The 19,700-nt window shown below is 38.1% G+C and overlaps 2 protein-coding genes across 7 annotated transcripts in view; one reads left to right on the top strand and one right to left on the bottom strand.

Annotated features, from left to right (window-relative positions):
• fxn (frataxin) overlaps window positions 1-5,201 on the bottom strand; it is a 14,449-nt gene extending 9,248 nt beyond the window's left edge. The window contains exons 1-4 of one of the 2 annotated variants that reach the window (XM_027133210.2): window positions 5,062-5,201; window positions 1,434-1,511; window positions 972-1,051; window positions 388-508 (exon numbers count right to left, since the gene is read on the bottom strand). In XM_027133210.2, the coding sequence (XP_026989011.2) occupies window positions 388-508; window positions 972-1,051; window positions 1,434-1,511; window positions 5,062-5,187 (405 nt within the window). In that variant the 5' untranslated portion in view covers window positions 5,188-5,201. The remainder of the gene's footprint in view (window positions 1-387; window positions 509-971; window positions 1,052-1,433; window positions 1,512-5,061) is intronic. The other variant, XM_027133211.2, reaches the window with a different exon arrangement.
• Window positions 5,202-5,557: 356 nt separating this feature from the next.
• pip5k1bb (phosphatidylinositol-4-phosphate 5-kinase, type I, beta b) overlaps window positions 5,558-19,700 on the top strand; it is a 43,860-nt gene continuing 29,717 nt past the window's right edge. The window contains exon 1 of one of the 5 annotated variants that reach the window (XR_003438477.2): window positions 5,558-6,243. The gene's annotated coding sequence lies outside the window, so the exon portion shown is untranslated. The remainder of the gene's footprint in view (window positions 6,244-19,700) is intronic. The other 4 variants (XM_027133170.2, XM_027133169.2, XM_027133172.2 and 1 more) reach the window with 4 other exon arrangements.

Consider the following 19,700-nt stretch of genomic DNA (forward strand, 5'->3'; position numbering starts at 1 on the left):
TCCTTCTAATGTTGTACACACACACACACACACACAGACACACACACACATATACATAATAAAAGTGTATTATGACTGACTGAGTTTGCCAGACGAGAGCCTGTAGCTGAACACCTAAACGTGACACTGCCCTTGAGCAAGTCCCAAAGGAAGTACACCATGAAGCTGCACTTCCTTTCATGTATGAAAAGTGTGATCAAGATAAGAAAAGAGAAAAAAAAAATACGACATGCTGCTGATCACCAAAAGACCAGGGAGTTAGAATTAGATTTCTGCATCAACAGCGGCCCCTTGTGGACTTTTAGATAAACTGCATCATGTATTCATGGGTTGAAGGGCAGAAGTTTTTGCTGCTTTATATATTAGTATTTCATTTTGTTTACTCACAGAAAACACCACATCATAGTCAGGCGCAGTGCAGCTCTCATCAGTGAGATCCTCGAAAAATTCTGCTAGTGCATCCAGCGTCTCCTCAACCAGCTTCTCATAGACGGATTCGGTCAGTTCTCTGCCACAGACAGAGTGGGGAAACAAAAACATTGAAGGGTTAATATTACCTATTTAATTGTCATCTATTATTTCTGTAAACCATTACAAAAAATGTAACCATTATTATTCTTGTTTGGACCAAGGTGTGGAAAAATGTAATACCCCATTAACATGGAACAATTTAGTGACTAACTTTGAGTACAGTCATGTTGGAAGATGTTTCTTTGACAGTAGATTTTATAGAACTATGTATTTATTTTGATGTAGTATTTCTTCTTGTTGTGTCTTTACATTTTTTTGTCTAGTGCTGCCTTCTTGGCCAGGACACTTGCAAAAGAATGAGTTTGTCTCAGTGAGTTTATCCTGGTTAAATAAAGATGTTTGTAATATGAGAAGACTTTATATCATTTGTTTTATGTATATAATTTCAGGTGTATTTACAGATTTAATTAACAGGGATTGAAGGCTGTGAACTGATTTACTTTGACTGAAGTGTGTTTTCTTCTGCAAGGGGAACGGTCAAATAAAGTCCTCTTCTTTGTCCATGTGCAACATCCGTCCACTGAAATAAGAGTTGGTATGCATTTCAAATTGTATTAACAAATAAGCTCCCACATGCTCATCCATTCAGACTAATAAGTTTTATAACAGTTATTAGTATCTATAATAATTAAAGAAAACTAAAGTAAATTACATTAACTCAAGTACTCTGTACACCTATCACTGTACCACTGTAGCACACGATGGAGACAGCTACAATAAAGCCAGACTCGCTTTTCATCAGAATCTTAGGAGAGCTAAGACTTTATTCATATATTTATTTAATATTTACATTTAAATTGACATGAAATTTACATTTAAATCAAAAGATGCCCTTATCCAGAAAGACGTACAACTGCACTTAAGTCTCTATGGCTTCATTAATACATGAAAGTGACTCTTACAGCTCTGGTGGCCCAGGAAGCAGCTGGATTACACTCTGGTCTTGCTGAGTTAGTGCTAGAAAATCCACATCTTGCCTGCTTAAAAATAAAAAAGCAAAACAGGTTAGTTTCATGTAGTTTCACCCTTCCGACCCCTCTCGCCATCTGGTAGAAGGTTCCAGAGCATCCACGCTACCACCATCAGACTTCACAACAATGGATACCTTTTCAACAAATATCCAGTTTACACAACACAATGCTTCCTCCTACCACAAATCTGGACTACACAAAACTTCTTGATAGCTACCACTGCCCTTCCATCCTTTTATGATGCTGCTATTAGACACATAATATCACAAGGCTCTTGTAGTGCTGCTTCTACACCCGAGCATTTAGAAATACATATTGCACTAGCTTTAACACACAAGATTAATTCTGCTATCCTGTGAATTTATAGCTCTGTCATGTGTACTTATTGTTATTTGCTCTCAGTCGCACACTTGTGTATCCTCACTTTACGTAGTCCTGTGAGCTGTGGTGTTGTATTGTTCTGGAGAAATGACATTTAGTTTAGATGTGGGAAATCTGTCAGCTAATGAGGCTAAGCTTGGGCTAGTACATTAGTTCCACCTGCATTTGATCTAAAATGTCCAGTTTATTTGGAACATCCAGGTGCACTATACAGATTACTACCACGGATGGCAGCCTCGGCACGACTCTCTCTAGTACTTTCTTTCTTTTTGTTTACTGTCTGTGTGTTTGGTTACCCTACTGTGATAACTTACACTAGAGAAGATCTGCTTAACATTGGGCAGTTCACTCCAGACACTTTTTCACCAGTTTGTACAGAGCTATCGGGTAAAACGAAAGGCGGCAGAATCTGCTTTAAGATTAACGTTGAACTGTAAACCCTTTTATTCACAGCAGGAATTCTCCTCATTTGTTCAGATTGGAGTTTACATCCCACCGCAGGCCAACGTAAGTGATGCACTGCAAAACCTAGCAAACCAAATATCTGGCTTAGAGCAAAAAAAAAAAAATCTGGATTCTTTTATCATCATCCTTGGAGACTTTTACAGAGAAAAACTAACACTTGAACTTCCAAAATACAGGCAGCATATTAACTGACCCACAAGAGAGAATAATACACTGGATCATTGCTACACAATTCTTAAGGCTGCATATCGCTCTATACCCCGAGCAGCATTGGGGAATTCCAATAACTGCTTGGCTCATCTTATTCCAACATACAGGCAGAAACTAAAATCTGCTAAGCATGTAGTCAAAATGAGAAGTGAAGAGATGGACCAGTGAGGCAAAGCAGGAACTACAAAACTGTTTTGACTGCACTGATTGGAGTATCTTTGAGGCTGGAACTGACAGCCTGGATAAACTCACTGACACTGTGACATCTTACATAGGTTTTGTGAAGATGTGTGTGTGTGTGTGTGTGTGTGTGTGTGTGTGTGTGTGTGTGTGTGTGTGTGTGTGTGTGTGTGTGTGTGTGTGTGTCTGTGTCTGTGTGTGTGTCTGTGTGTGTGTGTGTGAACCAAAACCTTCTACAAATTCAGTAACAACAAGCCATAGTTCACCGCCAAACTGAAAAACCTTTAAACATGCCAAGGAAGATGCCTACAGAGAGGAGGACAAAGCCCTGTATAAGCAGGCCAGGAACCTACTGACAAGAGAGATCAAAATAGCCAAAATAAGCTACTCTGAAAACAACAATCCTGCATCAGCGTGGAAAGGCCTGCAAGACTTAGAAAGCTCCTGGCCCAGACGGTGTCTCCCCCTCCTGTCTTAAAGCATGTGCTGACCAACTGGTTCCTATCTTCACCCATATCTTCAACAGATCACTGGAGCTGTGTGAAGTCCCCTCCTGCCCTAAACTCTCCACAATCATCCTTGTTCCTAAGAAACCCTCCATCACTGGACTGAATGACTACAGGCCTGTCACTCTGACATTTGTCATCATGAAGACCTTTGAACAGCTGGTATTGTCCCACCTAAAGACAGAACAGATGCTGAATCCCGTACAGTTTGCCTACGGAGCAAACAGAACAGTAGACGATGCAGTCAACATTGGACTGCACTATATTCTGTAATACCTGTACTGCCTAGGGACATATGCCCGGATTCTTTTTGTCGATTTCAGTTTGGATTTTAATACAATAATTTCAAAAATTCTCCACTCCAAACTCCTAAGGCTCACTATAACCCCTTCCATCTGTCAGTGGATCACCAGCTTCCTGACAGGCAAGAAACAACAGGTGAGACCGGGAGATTTTACCTCCAGTATTCAGACAAACAGCACTGGCACTCCTCAGGGATGTGTCCTCTCCCAACTGCTATTCTCTCTCTATAACAATGACTGTACTTCAAGTGACCCAATTGTTAAACTCCTGAAAATTGCAGATGATTCTATGCTGATTGGTTTCATCCAAGATGTCGACGAGTCTGCATGCCAGCAGGAGGTGAAGCGGGCGGGTGCTATGATGTAGTCAGAACAGCCTAGAGCTAAACACCCTCAAAACTGTGGAGATGATAATGGACTTTAGGAAAGACCCCTCAACACTACACCCCCTCACAATAGGTGTATAGTGGAGTCCTTCAAGTTCCTGGGTACTACCATTTCCCAAAACCTGAAATGGGAATGCAACATAAACTCAATCACCAAAAAGGCCCAGCAGAGGATGTACATTCTACACCAATTAAGGAAGCACGGTTTGCCACAGGAGCTGTTGATGGTGTTCTACACTGCAGGCATTGAACCTGTCCTGTGCACATCCATCACCATCTGGTTTGGAGCAGCAACAAAACAGGACAGGAACAGACTGCAACACACAGTAAAAACAGTAGAAAAAAATAACTGGTGCCCCCCTGCCCACTCCCCAGGACTTGTACCATACAAGAACCAGAAAATCACTACTGACCCTTCACACCCTGGACATAACCTCTTTCAGCTCCTCCCTTCTCTCAGGCGCTACAGATCTTTGTTTACCAAAACTGCCAGACACAGGAACAGTTTCTTTCCCCAGACAATCACCCTGATTAACAACTCATCATAATTATATTCCCTGCTTCATACCTATAAGTACTGCATTATCAGTGTGACACACATTATTGTTGCTGTATATTGTACAAAATGCTTAATATTACACAATACTGTTATTTACACTACAGTGCACTTCTCACACTTTATGTACATAACTGATCAATCATATATTCTGTATTTATATTTAATACTCATACTGTCTATTGTATCACATCTGCATTGTCTTGTATAGTAGAGTGTTATTTATGTCTGTACTTCTGACAGTCACAAAGAGCTGGAACCAAATTCCGTGTGTGTGTGTGTGTGTGTGTGTGTGTGTGTGTGTGTGTGTGAACACAATTGGCAAATAAACCTGATTCTGATTCTGAATCGTATACACCTTTTTCAGAACAGGGAAAAATGTTCATTGTTGAATAGGAATCTTTTTCTCTTCTGTAGATTGACATTTCAGCATCACGAGCTGACTGACTGACTGACGGACTGACTGACGGACTGACCACATATCTGACATGTTTTGGTCTCGCGCACTGAATCTGAAGGCAGCAGCGCCTCGTGCGCACAGAATCTAACAATCACCTTTACTTCTCTACTCACCTTTACTTTGTCTGTCCTCACTGCGGAGGCGACTGAAGATGACTTAAACACACGCTGAGGCCATCTCCACCCGCTCTTTAGGAAACACAGACACAAACTGTAAGGTTTATTTGTTAACCTTGACATATTCTAATATGTAGACCTGCACATGTGCGCGCGCAGGGTCTGTCGCGGCGAAACAAGAAAAACCGGAAACAGCTGTCGGTCGAGCGGCCTACAAAATAAGAGTCATCAAAAAAAAAAAAAAATAAATAAAAAGAGCTAAATAAATAAATAAATAAATAAATAAATAAATAAATATCACACACACACACACACACACACACACACACGCATGAATATATATATATATATATATATATATATATATATATATATATATATATATATATATATATATATATATATATAGCAGTCACTTAAATTAGAATAAATTTTACCAGTCACATCAATGCAATAGTCAAATGATAAACCAAACAATCCCGTATTCATTGAAAGAGAGTAGAAAGGCCGTGTCAAAAATAAAAAAATAAAAGATATTGAAATATGTTTTGCCCACAATTTCTATCATGTCACATGGTTTTGAACTGCAGTCCTGGGCAGCTGTTGTCCTACATATTTATCTGTGCTACTCTCATCAGCTCGTCTAAACCCGGTTCTTAGTTAAATATCAAATCCTTTGTGAGCTGGATCAGGTTTGTGGTGGACAAAATAATATGTTTATAGTTAGAATGACTGACTGACTGTCTAGACCAGTCTCAACACAGGACTGGACTTCACCTCTGTATCTAACGATGTACTGCACATGCTCAGGAACATAGCTGCGCAACTGCACGGACTTTTCAGCCGCTGTCTCCAGCAGAGGGCGCTCTGAGTTTACTGCGCTGGGCGTCTGCCGCGTCAATGAACATGCAAGAACTTGGAAAGCGGCTCTCGGGACTGTGGTTTGTGCAGCGGCAGTACACACAGGAGGCGGTGTATTTAGGGCTTGTGCACTCCCTCTGAAACGCACATCTCACCACCACACATCTCACCACAGACTGGAGAAGAAACCAATCTTCTGCTGCTCGCAGGAAGAAAACAAACACGCACTGGACCAGCTGTAGATTTCTGTGGATTATCAATCAGTCGTGTATGAGGGTCTGACTGCGACATAATCTCAACAACACACTCAATATACAAGTAAGAATCTGACGCTTGGTTTATTTTACCGGCTCGTTGTGCGAGTTTTAACTCACACCTGTCCAAGGTGAAGGCTGGAAGTGATGCTGGAAATTCTGTAGTTACAGAAAATGTGTCGCATTTTTTTTTTTTTTTTTTTTTTTTACTGAAGAGCAAGATTTCAGTAGGACTTCATATGTGTATATGTTGATATTATTATTAATATACACGCACATATTACTAATATTTATATAATAAACATATAGCATATTGAAATCTACTACTACTTATAATAACAATAATAATAATTACAATAATAATAAACATGTATGGTGTGTGAGGTTGGAATCACTTTTTCAATTTTTACTAATACTGAATAAATATTTTTGACTGTTCTAATTTTTCATTTTTGATTTTTTTTTCAAGTAAAATATATCTGCATCTAGTAGATGAAAAAAGTTAAGCAAAGTACGTAAAATTTTCTGAAAAACAGGGAATTTTTGGACAAATTTGCATCTGTCCAGAAATTTCCGGAAAAACAAGAATTTTTTGGACAAATTTGCATCTGTCCAAACAATGTACTTCTGTGGCTTTAGATGGTGAAACCCTACAGATGTTCATCTTCCATTTTTATTAACAGTACACAGGTGTGAGTGAACGCAGTGTACAGCTTCAGATGTCAGCAACGACAACCACAGAAAAATTTTGCTTGACAAGCAAATTAAACGTAGTTTGTGCACTACGTCTTACCCTTAACTACATCTGCTTTGATTTTTATCCTAAACTCCTTAGGTCCTGAATAGCATACCTACGTAACACGGTTATACATGGTCACTATATGGTGATTATTTAATTTTAGCAAAAAGTGTAAGAAGAGGTTATTATTTAATGGGGCACAAGGGTCGGTTGTCATGGAAACACATCCATACTGTAATGCTGCTCAGAAGTATTAGGTCATGAAAAGTATAAACACAAAATAAGTCTAGATAGTAGTAAGAACTATTTAATAATAGCAGCAGCTATCTAGTATAAAATAATGAATAGACGTTATGGGCACAAGGGTTGGTTGCCATGGAAACATACACAGTCAGGTGATAGTCAGCATTTTTCTTCGTGTTCGGTCCAAACACTTACCTGACACTGGTAATAAAGAATAACGATGACCTGGCATTTCGGAAGTGAGGATAAAGAGGGACAAGATTACGAGTGAAATAATAATGTGAACTGGTTTGGAAAAGTTTTTGATAAATACGAAAGAACCAAATACCAAAACATAATGTCTCCTTGATGGTACCACCACAGTGACAAGAAAAAGTAAAGTTTCATACCTTTATTACTGAGAGTGAACATAGTCTGAATATTCACATATTAGTTCAGTTTGTTGAATGTTTACACTAACATCTTTGTTATTTATTGAAACTTTTTAATGACCGAAACATTATTTAAACCATTATTACAACTCGTGAGTTACTGAGGTTTACATTAAACCCATTCAATAAGAAGTGAGCAGTCCTAACATTTTAATAACTATAAGAACTTAATAATATGTATGTAATAATAATAATAATAATAATAATAATAATAATAATAATAATAATAATAATAATAATAATAATAATGTGGCTGGGATTTTCAGAAATTGAACTAAATTATTAAATCAAGTCAAGTTAAATCAAGTTTGACTGAATTGACTTGATCACCTCCAGTCATGCTTCATAGACCCCTGGGACTCCCTAGACCTCATTTATTTAGGAACAGTTTGTTCGAGAACTGGGTAAAAAAGTCTGCTCTGGAGCTTAAAAGACAGGTTATACTCGTTATCACATCTAGGCTCTAGATTATACTCAAGTGTTTTTGTTTTTTGTCAAGGTCACAGAACAGATCCCTTATATTTTTTATATTGTCCTGTGTTTATCAACCACATCATGTTGCAGAAGCTTCTTTGGTGACACGTGACCCCTGATGTGAGACTAGCTTTGTACCAGAGGGTTTGCTTTGATCTCATCACTGTTGCACACAATTAGAGGAAGAGGATCTGTTTGAGTGAGTCCTGAGCATTCTTCATGTGTTTATGCTCAGGTTTGTTTGATTCCCCTCGACAATGTTTAGGAGTAATTCATCTCACTGTGACTCTGCGAGGCTGTTTATTCTCTGAGTGCATTAGGCTACCATCTGTGACAATTTCCCAGAAGCTGGAGCCATCTTCAAAAGCTGTTCAGGGAAAAGTGCTTTTAAGTGTAATGACAAAAAATAGTGTATGATGAAGGAGTGTCATGAGAGCAAACTGAATGCTGACTCATGCATTTGTAACAAGTGAGTTTGTACTTGACCTTCTCGAGGTCGTTAAGGCAGATGGAGAGTGTTTGGCACACATGCTATGAAAACACATGATCTAAACACAGAATCAAATCAAATTCCTCTGACATTTTTGTCCTTCGGAATTCTCTTTAAGAAAGCACAGAAAATAAAGGTGTGCAGAATCAGCAACACCTGTGTGTCCTGCACACTTCTGTTACAGTGTGAGATTCCTTTATTGTCTTCATATTGAAACACACACATATGCACTCAAAGAAAGCAGCTTCAGGGTGAAATACAGTGGTGGGAGATTATCATGACTTTATCTTATCGCCACAATGAGTACTGCATTACAGATGTTCTGTATGAGATACAGATGTACACATTCTTTGGAGAATTAATGGAAAGCTCTAAAAAACTGATGAACTATCTGACCTAAACCAATCCCAGAAGGCAGTGAGAATTCATCCCATCCTAAAGAGAGTGATGCAGCAGCACTTCACCTCTCTCACCCTCTTATCTGCTTCCAAAGAATCAAATTTCATGCTAATTTTATCATCAACACTATCACACTTATCATCTCCTAGATTGCTAACTAGCTGAGCCGGTTCTCTGCTGTAACTCGGTACGAGTGTGTCGCTTAGATGCACTGCATTCTGAAACTTTCAGAATTTTTCGGATTTCCCCTTACTCAGATACTGAACGTCAGTGGAAAACGGTGAGTTGAGAAAAGACGAAATTGCTTAGAAGCTAACTGTGAAACAGCCTTAAAAATATCTTAACCCATCTTATCAGTAGGCTGGCCTTCTAACTGAGATAACTTTATGTAGAATTGTAGTGGTTGAAAATAACGCATATGAACTTGGCGCATTTCATAGAGCAGAAATGTACTTATAAAGTAATTCTTAAAGCCCTGAGTGTCTGCCTTCATACAGTATGAGCCACTATGGAGTGTGACATGTCAATGAAACTCAATGCTGAACTTGAACACAACAAGACAGGCACAATTCCATTTTTTTCCTCTGATAAAAAGTTAAGTTAAGAGTTAAGTGTTAGACCTTTCTGATCAAATACAAAACAAAAAAATGGCAAAATTTTCACTTCCTCATAAAATTCAGAAATGGGTGGAGGCCACATTTCATGCAAATCCAGTGTTTGCTCTGTTGGTTTAATACGAACGGCTTAAAGTATAGTGGAAAGGGCTTGGATGTTCCATTGAACACAAATTTTCATCCCTGTTCACTATATTTCTATACGTTATTACATACATATGAGAAATGTCTGCTTTAGAGGATGGCGTACGTCTGCAGAATGGGCTGCCGAGGTGTCATGTTCACATTGTGAGCTATTAGCTTCGTAGATTAGTATAAACCCTAGACAATGAGTTGAGTTTGGTAGGACGGGTTTGTGACACTTTATACAAAGCTGAGATTAAAAGCTTCGCCGATACATTTGCGGCTTTTTGACTCATTCGGTTAACTCACGGGTGAACTAGCTGAACTCCTTTGGTATGTCTGCTATTGAGTAGCAGTTAGAAAAGGTGTGTGACAAGTCACAACGTAAGTAGGATCTTTTATGGGTTTCCGGCTTGTGCCACGTAACCATGGAGCCAAAGGTTAGTGTGGCTTTTTGACTTGGAAAGCGATAAATGCAAATCTTTCCAAGCATCCAATACACCAGACGGCCATCTTAAACAGCCACTCCTATCTGAGTGCCATATGTAGACACAGTAAGCTTAATTCTGTGTTTAAATATAAATATTTTTATGTTCATACATTGGCCAATGTATTAGTGTCATAAGTTTCACCTAAGTAATACATCGCTAGTCCAAAGCTTACAGAAAACATTTCTGTAATAACTTTGAAGAGGAAATACTTTTCTGTAAGATTTACACAACAAAAGAAAGGGAAGTTGCGTGAATTTAATTAATTTAATCTGCTTCATTAGCTCCGTTCCTCTTCCTGGTTGAGCTCCACCTTTAACTGAGCCTGGTTTGAAGCACACAGTAACACGGTGACATTCCTTCATTAGGCGTAAGTCAAAATAATGCAGTCAAATTATTGTTGTTGTTAAAACAATTTTCCTAAAAGTCTTTCTAAAGTAACAGGAAATTATCTGTCAACAATCAATGGGTTTTTTTAAGACGCATAATTAGTTGGGGTTTTCCTCATGGTTTGATCTGAACAAACTGGAATAACTTTTCTCAAAATCAGAATTCCTTCCTACAGCAGACACAGACTCAGATTCCAAACTTGTCTCTTTCCGGTATTTGACAGTCCAGATTGATGAACCTGTAGCTACTGCAGCCCCACATTCATGTAAATCTTTACTGATAGGAAAGGAACCCAATGAGATTTTCTGCTGTTGTAGCTGATTCGCCTCATGGTTCGACCTTCTTGTGTGTTCTGAGATGCTTTTCTGCAAACCACATTTGTAAAGAGTTGTTATTTGACCTACCATAGCCTTCCTGTTGGCCCGAGCCAGTCTGGTCATTCTATTCTGACCTCTCCTGTAAACAAGGGATCTCTGATGCAGAACTTCTTCTCACTGATTTTTTTTCAGTGATTGTTTCAGTTGTTTTTCTCACCATTCTGTGTAAATCCTGCAGACTGCTATGTATGTAAATCACAGGGGATCTCAAGAAATACCAGTTTGACCCGTCCACCGTCGAGGTCAATGAGATCACTTTTTTCCGCATTGTGTTTTTTGATCCTAACATTAACTGGAGTTCTTGATCTGTATCTGCATGTTTAATTTTTCCACTCCTTTTTTCATGTGAAATTATCATTGCAGATCTGAAATAAAAATATCACCATCACCATTTCTGGTTTTCATACATTGTGTTACGATCTTAGAAAAAACATATACAATATGTTTTTATACTCTAAAAATAATTTCACTCATTGCCATTTTTTTGGTCATCCCTGGCACCTTGGTTTAATTATTTTTTTATTTTTAAGCTGTTGCGTCATTTGTGGTGAAGACATGTGACATGTTTTATTAGATTTGACTATTGGCTAGACTTATTTGTATCCTGACGGGTCAGGGTGCTTTGTCCAGTGTCTCTTCCTCATTCACTGGATCGGCACCATAATGAAATTTACCAGCATGTGAGTTTCATTTGACGCTTGTTATATAACATTTAAAGCACTATTCTTTCTGTATACTGTAGATACAGATTGGGTGTTGGTTTCATTTGTTTAATCTTTACAGATAAAGATCTTTCCCTGGATTTTCATGAATCATGAAGGTAAATATGGTAAGTTTTTTCTTACCATTTGTTTTTTAAATGTAAAAGTGTTGTAACACTGTCTTCTAGAGGTTTCTCCTTATAGACTATATATACTTAGATATATATGCTCTGAGTGAATTGTACAGCCATTTATGGTTAGAAGTTTTCATTTCTGCTGTTGACTCCGTCTTAAGTTTTCTGGGTGTCTGTCAGCCAGTTTCGTTCTGCCATATGTTCCTTGGGGAAGTATTATTTTTGTTGCTAGGATTTCCAGCCAGCTGTTCGTTATTGTACATTGATGCGTTGTCTCAGGTTTGGAATAAACCAAGAAGAACCAATGTGTCTAACACTTTCAAATTTTCATTTGGAACAACTCCATCTGTATGACAATTTGTGGAGTTTAATGTTATAGATTAGAGGTCAGGTTAGAGTTAATCATTTTACTATGTCAACTGTGAAATATTAAACAAAACTGAACGGGAGTCTATTTGCAATGTGTCTGCTTATGCAAAAAAAAGAGCTTAATGACATAAATCCATCATCATAATATATTACTCCATATGTCCAATTTTGGTCTATAAAACCATCACGTTATAGTGTATATACTTTGCTATTAAGAGATACTTTTCAAGATTAAATCAGTTTAAAGAACATGAAGCCATCATGTGAAAACTTTATAGTTCTAAAAATAAATATGGGTTCTGTTGTCCTTGTTTTATAGCACCAAAAGTACATATGCAGGTCATATCATCTTTGAGGAAAACATCTTTAATTCTGTGTCCTAAGTATCCTAAGAAATTGTATTTTGCTCTTGGAGGACTTTTAAGGCTCTGTTTAAACCAGAACACTTTCTTGCTGCAATACCTTTGGGCATTTTTACATTTTTTTCCAAATGGTTTGGATGTTTTTGCTGCAGAATGTTTGCCAAAGTGTCTGTTTTGGGGTAGGAAGAATAGAAGAACAGAAGAATGCCTGTTATGTGTGAGTTGGTGTTCAGCCCAAATTTGAGAAGGGTTAAATGGATCAATAGCATGGTCTTAGTAAAACTTTAACTTTTTTGTAAAAGGATAAAATTACAGAAGCAATTCTCCAGCATTTTTCTAAACTAATCTCTATGTGCCATTCCTGTTTGATAACCACAAACAATCGTTTCAATTGTATAATGAAAAAAAAAGTTGTTCCTTTTTAAGATAAAAAAGTTGACCTAAAACATGCTTAAAAGCAGTTGTTGGAGTATTAGCGAAAAGTATTTTCGTTGAAAACCATCAGAGATTAATCATTTAAACCATGTATTTTAAATTAAATTTTTTAATTTATTCTGTCAGAGATTAAACACAATTTTGGTGTACACATTTTTAAATGATGAACATATATTGGAATAGTTGAATGAAGTTATTTGAGTTTGAAAAGTATGACGTTGGTTTTCAAGAACTGGTTGCAGATAAAAGTGCCGATTAAGTGGTTGCATTAAGACTAATTAACTTAAACACACTCACACATGAACGTAGCTTGGATACAATAAGTGCTTGTGCTCATTGAGCTTTAACGTGGTTTATTTGTCTGGGATCATGTTCAAAGGAAAGGTGTACAAGACAGTAGTGAGACCATTTGCTATGCTGTATGTATCATGACTGTAGCAGTGAGGAAAAGATATGAGGCAGATATGGAGGTAGCAGAGATGAGGATGTTGAGGTTCTCTTTAGGTGTGACGAGGATGGACGGGATTAGGGACGAGCACATCGGAGGCACAGCTCAGGTTGGATGTTTTGGGGACAAGGTCAGAGAGGCTATATTGAGATGGTTTGGAGATGTACAGAGGAGGGAGATGGTTATATTGGTAGAAGGATGTTGGAGATGGAGCTGCCAGGTAAGAGATCAAGAGGAAGGCCAAAGAGGAGATATATCGATGTGTTAAATGAGGACATGAAGGTAACTGGTGCGAGAGCAGAGAATGCCGAGGATAGAGTTAGGTGGAAACAGATGATTCGCTGTGGCGACCCCTAACAGGAAAATCCGAAAGTAGAAGAAGTAGTTGTCTGGGATCATGGGACTTGGTGTGTGATGTGGACGTGTAGCATGTAGCAGGTGATGGATGTTGTAATTCCGTGCCACTATTGACGTAAAACTGACGTTGATTCTCATCTGGAGACCTAAAGCAAATGTTTACTCAAATATTAATAAGTCTACATAATTTATATTGCAATTATGCGTAAAATTTATTCATGTTTTTTTTTTAAACATTCAACAATCATCTTCTCGGCTCTCTTGCTACTGCAGCCCATCCCAGTTGCCTTTGCCATAAGACTTCTGGCTAGTGCAGTTTGTCCTAATCAGCTGTGTCACGCTGTTCTGTGCATGCAGAATGTGACCCGCCTAGAATAGTAAACAGCGTCTTAGCTTCAACTCCCTCTCTCCGTTTCTCTGCTGTTCATTCTTTTCAGTCATGTTTATATTTAATACTCCCTGACCTGCACCTTTCCAGCTAATCTGAGGCCACAGTTCCGCTCCTGAAACATTCTTAATGCCTTTACTATATGCCTCGTAATGCTATAATAATTGCACATATGGTGTTTGTGGCCTCGTCCCTGCTGTGTCTCAATAACCATATACTACATATTCTGATTGTTTTTGAAGACTTCGTAATATAACAGATTAATGCTAATATTGTGCGCTTGTGAATTACGTCACAGTACCGCTTGGAATTCTAAGCTGTTACTATAGAAACAATAACATATAGGAACAATACTGAATTACAGCCAGGGTTTATTGAGTAACATTGACTCAACAGAGCTCAGTTTAATATTGTTAATGTTCATAAAACTATATAGTGTATGAACAAATATTAACAAATCCTGTCTAATCCAAAGATCTATGAATATGCACAACAATGCACACTGAACACCAGTATGATCTCTTTCCAACTTTTCCTTAATCCCCTGTTATGCTATGCTATTAGCTTTGGTGAACTGTGTTAATGTGTGTATTAAAGGACTTACTGGAGTATGTTTTATCATTCTTAACCTTATAGTGATTCTGAGGTAACGTGGTCATCTTATTAATCCACTTTTATCACAGGTTTTACTGATTTAGTTTTTTATTACTGCATAAATATACTGTGGTGCAAAATTTGCTTGCTAGCTACTGTAACTGCTAGGAAGCGATCTTGTATTTGGGAAGTTCACTATTTGATTCACTACAACTAGCAAGTGACCTGCTAATACTTTACATTATAGATGTAATAATTCTTGTGAGAAAACAAATTGTTGATATGTACAAAGTGCTTCCTGGATGAGTTTTTTTTAGCTTATGAAATTAAAATAATTGTTAATAATCATATTTCAGGGTTGAAGGTTGTTACGCTAGCATGATCAAATGGAGTATCAAAAAAGGAGACTTTGTTTTTATATATTATAATCATTGTGTTGTTGTACCCAATTATCTTATGAGCAAAGAACAAAGTGTTCGTGTTTGGACATAATCTTGAGAGTCATAATCCTGCAGCGGAGCTTAACTCAATTAATGCAGAATGTTTGTGTTTTAAGAACTTGAATGAAATTAAAATTGATTATCAATATGTGGTCTTCGGTTGTCAAAAGATTTATTCTTTTAATTGAATGCTATGCAGAGTTGAATGCAGTCTTTTACTCTATCCAGCACTCACACCTCCTTATCTATATGTTCTACTTACTGTAGACAGATCATTTTACAGCATTTTTGTGATCATGAAAATATAGCACCAACCAAAAATTTTGCACCAGAACCATTAAATGTTATTTAATGTGTTTTAGGATAGAATTTTCTTTTAATTCACCTTGACAAGCTTTGCAAAAGTAAAAAAAAAAAAGCTTTGGAAAATTGTAAAGTCTATCTTTCAAGAGACCATGTGTTTTATTGACAATAGTTCTTTAAGCGCAATCATAACACTTTGCCAGCACTATACACCTTTCATTTTTGTAGTGCCCTTCCTTTATAGATTGATACAAAAACATGCCATCATCATGTTTATTATGGATTCAAATCGAAGCTATGCGGCTCCTCTGAGGTCTATTGCTGGCATTTAGACGATGCTCTTATGAGACTTATGAGAAGTCCCTTGAAGCATGACAGCATTTCCAGAGTAGTTTGAGGTTAAGGGCACAGCCGCAATGACGAGTAAAAGGGCAGAGAAGCTGACGCCAGCAGGTATTGACCTGAATTGATATTCATCCAACTCCAAGCTCAGAGTCAAACCCATGAGCCTTTTGGAATAAATCAGAAAAACATTACACAGTTGTTTTAATTGGCCCTGTCCAGGTCACACTGAAAATACTACACACTCAAACACAGCTTTTAGACTGTTGCTTTTAGTCTTACCCTGTCTCAGGTTTATTGTATACAGACACCGCTGCTGAGCAACCACAGCAAAATCACAGATAGAAAAGTGTTGTGATGATAACGAGCCAAGTGTTCTCAAAAGTCCCCTGCTGGTCTGTGGCATAGCATCTCAAAGATGTAATCCCCAGCAAGGAGTCATTGGCAGGTCATGATTGTAAAAAAAAAAAAAACAGCCACCTTTATGATCACAGAACAGATTTATTTATTTACTTATTGATTGATTGGTTTCTGAATGAGAGTGTGTGTGTGCCCTGCGATGGGTTGGCACTCCGTCCAGGGTGTATCCTGCCTTGATGCCCGATGACGCCTGAGATAGGCACAGGCTCCCCGTGACCCAAGAAGTTCAGATAAGCGGTAGAAAATGAATGAATGATTGGTTTCTGTCCAAAATATACACTTATCAACATAACTTTAAAACCACCTGCTTAATATGGTATAGGTTCTTCTTGTGCCACCAAAACACCTTTAAACCCTTTTGAGGACTCAACCAGACCTCTGGAGGTGTGCAGATGTATCTGGAACCAAAATATTAGTTCTGTAAGTTGTAAGGTAAAGGCTTACTGAAAAATGACACTGCCATTAGGAAGTGTTGTTGCCATGAACGGATGTTCTTGGTCCGCAAGAATGGTTAGGTAGGTGGTACGTGTCAAAGTAACATCCACATGAAAGTCGCAAGGATTCACAACACAACATTGCTCAGAGCATCACGTTGCCTTTTTCCCATATTGCATCATGGTGCCATGCTTTCCCAGGTAAGTCACACACACACACACACACACACACACACACACACACACACACACACACACACACACACACACACACACACACACACACACACACACGTCTACATGATGTAACAGAAAAAGTCTTCCATTGCTCTGTGGTTCAGTTTTGATACTCAGATGCCCATTGTACAGTAGGTGCTATCAGTGGTGTACAGGAGTCAGCATGGGCATGCTGACCAAAGCTGCATCTACACAGCCCCACAGCATGCTGTGATGCACTGTGGGTTGTGACACATTTCTATCATAACCAGCATTAACTTTTTCAGTGGGTTGTGCTACAGAAGCTTTTCTGATTGGAACAGATGGTCTAGCCTTCTCTCGGCATTTACACCATTGAGCCTTAGGCACCCATGGCCCTGTCACTTGTTGTCCTTCCTTGGAGCACTTTTGGTCGATACTATCCACAGCATACCGAGAACACCTCACAAGACCTGCTTTTTTGGAGGCAATAAATATAACAGCACAGTTACAGGCAGTTCCTAAATTACTATAGTAACACTACTCTGTGGTGTATGATGGCTTGTGATGGACTAGCATCCCATACAGATCAAATTCCCTTCTTGAAGCCAGTGTTCTCAGGATAAACTCTGGATCCAGAAAGATAAAGTGTTTACTAAAGATGAACAAATGAAATCACTTCAATACAGATGATTAGTGCCTAAATACTAACTGAAGTACAGTAGCAGGCCCACTTTAAGAATCTGAACATTTTGCAAGCTCAAAACTAGCTTCACTAGCAGTGTTTACTTCCTCATATGGCCCGTTAACGGTGCTTTCTGCTATAATCAGTTCTTTGTCTGGACCTTTTGTCTTCTCCCTGTTCTTCACCCAGCAGGTGCCTTATTTTGAATGCTTGGCTAAAACCTGTGTGTATTTGTTCTGGAGAGTTTGTGGCCTAGACTGCAGGGGGGCAGACGTTGCCCCAGGCTAGGATCAGTGTGAAACAGGATTTTATTATAGATGTCGCATGGTTTGAGCTTATGTTTATATCCACAGACACATACACAACTTCAAAGATGTGGCATTGTGGTTATTTTCAAAAGCACTTCAGCTTCTTGTCTGTTGTTTAGATTCGTCAAATTCATTGTTTGACCAAATGAAGGTTAAAAAAGTGGGGGGAAGTGAAAGACAAATTGTTTTGGTATAGTACGTTCTGATATTTAATACTGTTTATCAGACCAAGAGCCTCGTCCTTGTATTACAAAGAACGGGATCAAGTACATCTTAGATGCTACTGAAAATGGCAGTGAAAAAGTCATAAAAATAAGTAAATAACACAATTACATTACCATTATTTTTAAAGCTTGAGAAAATGTTTAGGTATATATTTATACTTCTTTTTTTATACCATTTAGGGTAATTAATAGGTCATTAATGATTGTTAGGTAGGTGTGTGTGTGTGTGTGTGTGTGTGTGTGTGTGTGTGTGTGTGTGTGTGTGTGTGTGTGTGTGTGTGTGTGTGTGTGTGTGTGTGTTAGAGTGAGATAGGTAGGCCGCATGGCCTTGAAAGAATGGTTATGTAACAAAGGTTGCTGAAAGTCTTGGTTATGTCCAGGTGTAGAAAACTCTGCATACAGATAGTCTGTTCTTCATGACTTTTTTCTTTCTCTCTATCTGAAGGTCTTTTTCCAAGCTAGATTCTCATTTTCCAGTTGTTGTTTTTTTTAAATTCTTTCTTGCATTCCTCACTCAAACACCAACCCTCCATGCCTCTGGTATAGTTTGTTGCACACAATCCCACACAGATGCAGTAAACGAGGAAATAAGTCCATAGCAGTCTTTAAGACTGAATAAGGACTCCGTCTTTTCTCTGGCATGCTGTGTGTTTATGCCAGTGCCCTGCAAAGTGATTATCCTTCATTCACACCATTTCAAAATGCATGCCTTTACTCTCCTGCTTTAACGAGGCATCGTTTATATTCACACACACTCAGGCACACAAAACACACATTCACACACACATTCCAGCTGATCTCAAAGGGTCGGTTTAGATTTCGGCCTCATTTATCAACCCCGATTCGACTCGTATTCTGATGACACAGGTGTGTTACAGATAGGAAACGTTTTTAGAGTGTGTATATATAAATGTGTAGTGTGTTCACAATTAAATAGTCACAAAAAGTATGAGGATGATGGCCTAACAAATATATAGTCCATCATTAGGAGGGATACATTTATACCAATACAGAAGAGAGGGGAGGGGCTTGCTGTAGATATCAGACAACAAAAATCATAAATTCTGTCTGTATCTCAGAATAGTGGAATTCCGGTTGGGTTGGGTTGTAAACATATTAGTTGAATAGGTGCAAAGAAACAATTTGAAACCGGACAAATCCATTGAAAAGTATGAAATAACTCTAAAAGATGGTCTGATACTGCTCAAAGTGGATTAGTTTAATGTTACAGTATTTTTAGCCTTAGATTCCACTACACAAGTCACTGTAAATGAACTAAAAACTCTTCAAGCTCCAGTAACTCCAAGCAGAAGTGAAGAACACTGTTCTCCAAGACTGTAGCCCTATTTGCCTTAAATCAAAATAGGACTAATACCATAATTAAAAGAATATGTAAGGGAGTAAGAAGTATTTAACATTCAACATTCAAGAGTTTATCGTCATATACTGTATACAGGAAACAGTTTGTTACAGTGTGCAGTCTTAAGTGTGTATTAAAGGATGTGAGGAATGGACTATTTAATCATTCTGTATATATTTATTTATATATTTGGAAGAAAAGAAAGAGACTAAGAATATTTAAGAGCAAAGTATTTAAGTAAATAAACGAGAAAG

Source organism: Tachysurus fulvidraco, chromosome 14 (assembly GCF_022655615.1).
Source record: "Tachysurus fulvidraco isolate hzauxx_2018 chromosome 14, HZAU_PFXX_2.0, whole genome shotgun sequence".
Classification (NCBI taxonomy): Eukaryota; Metazoa; Chordata; class Actinopteri; order Siluriformes; family Bagridae; genus Tachysurus; species Tachysurus fulvidraco.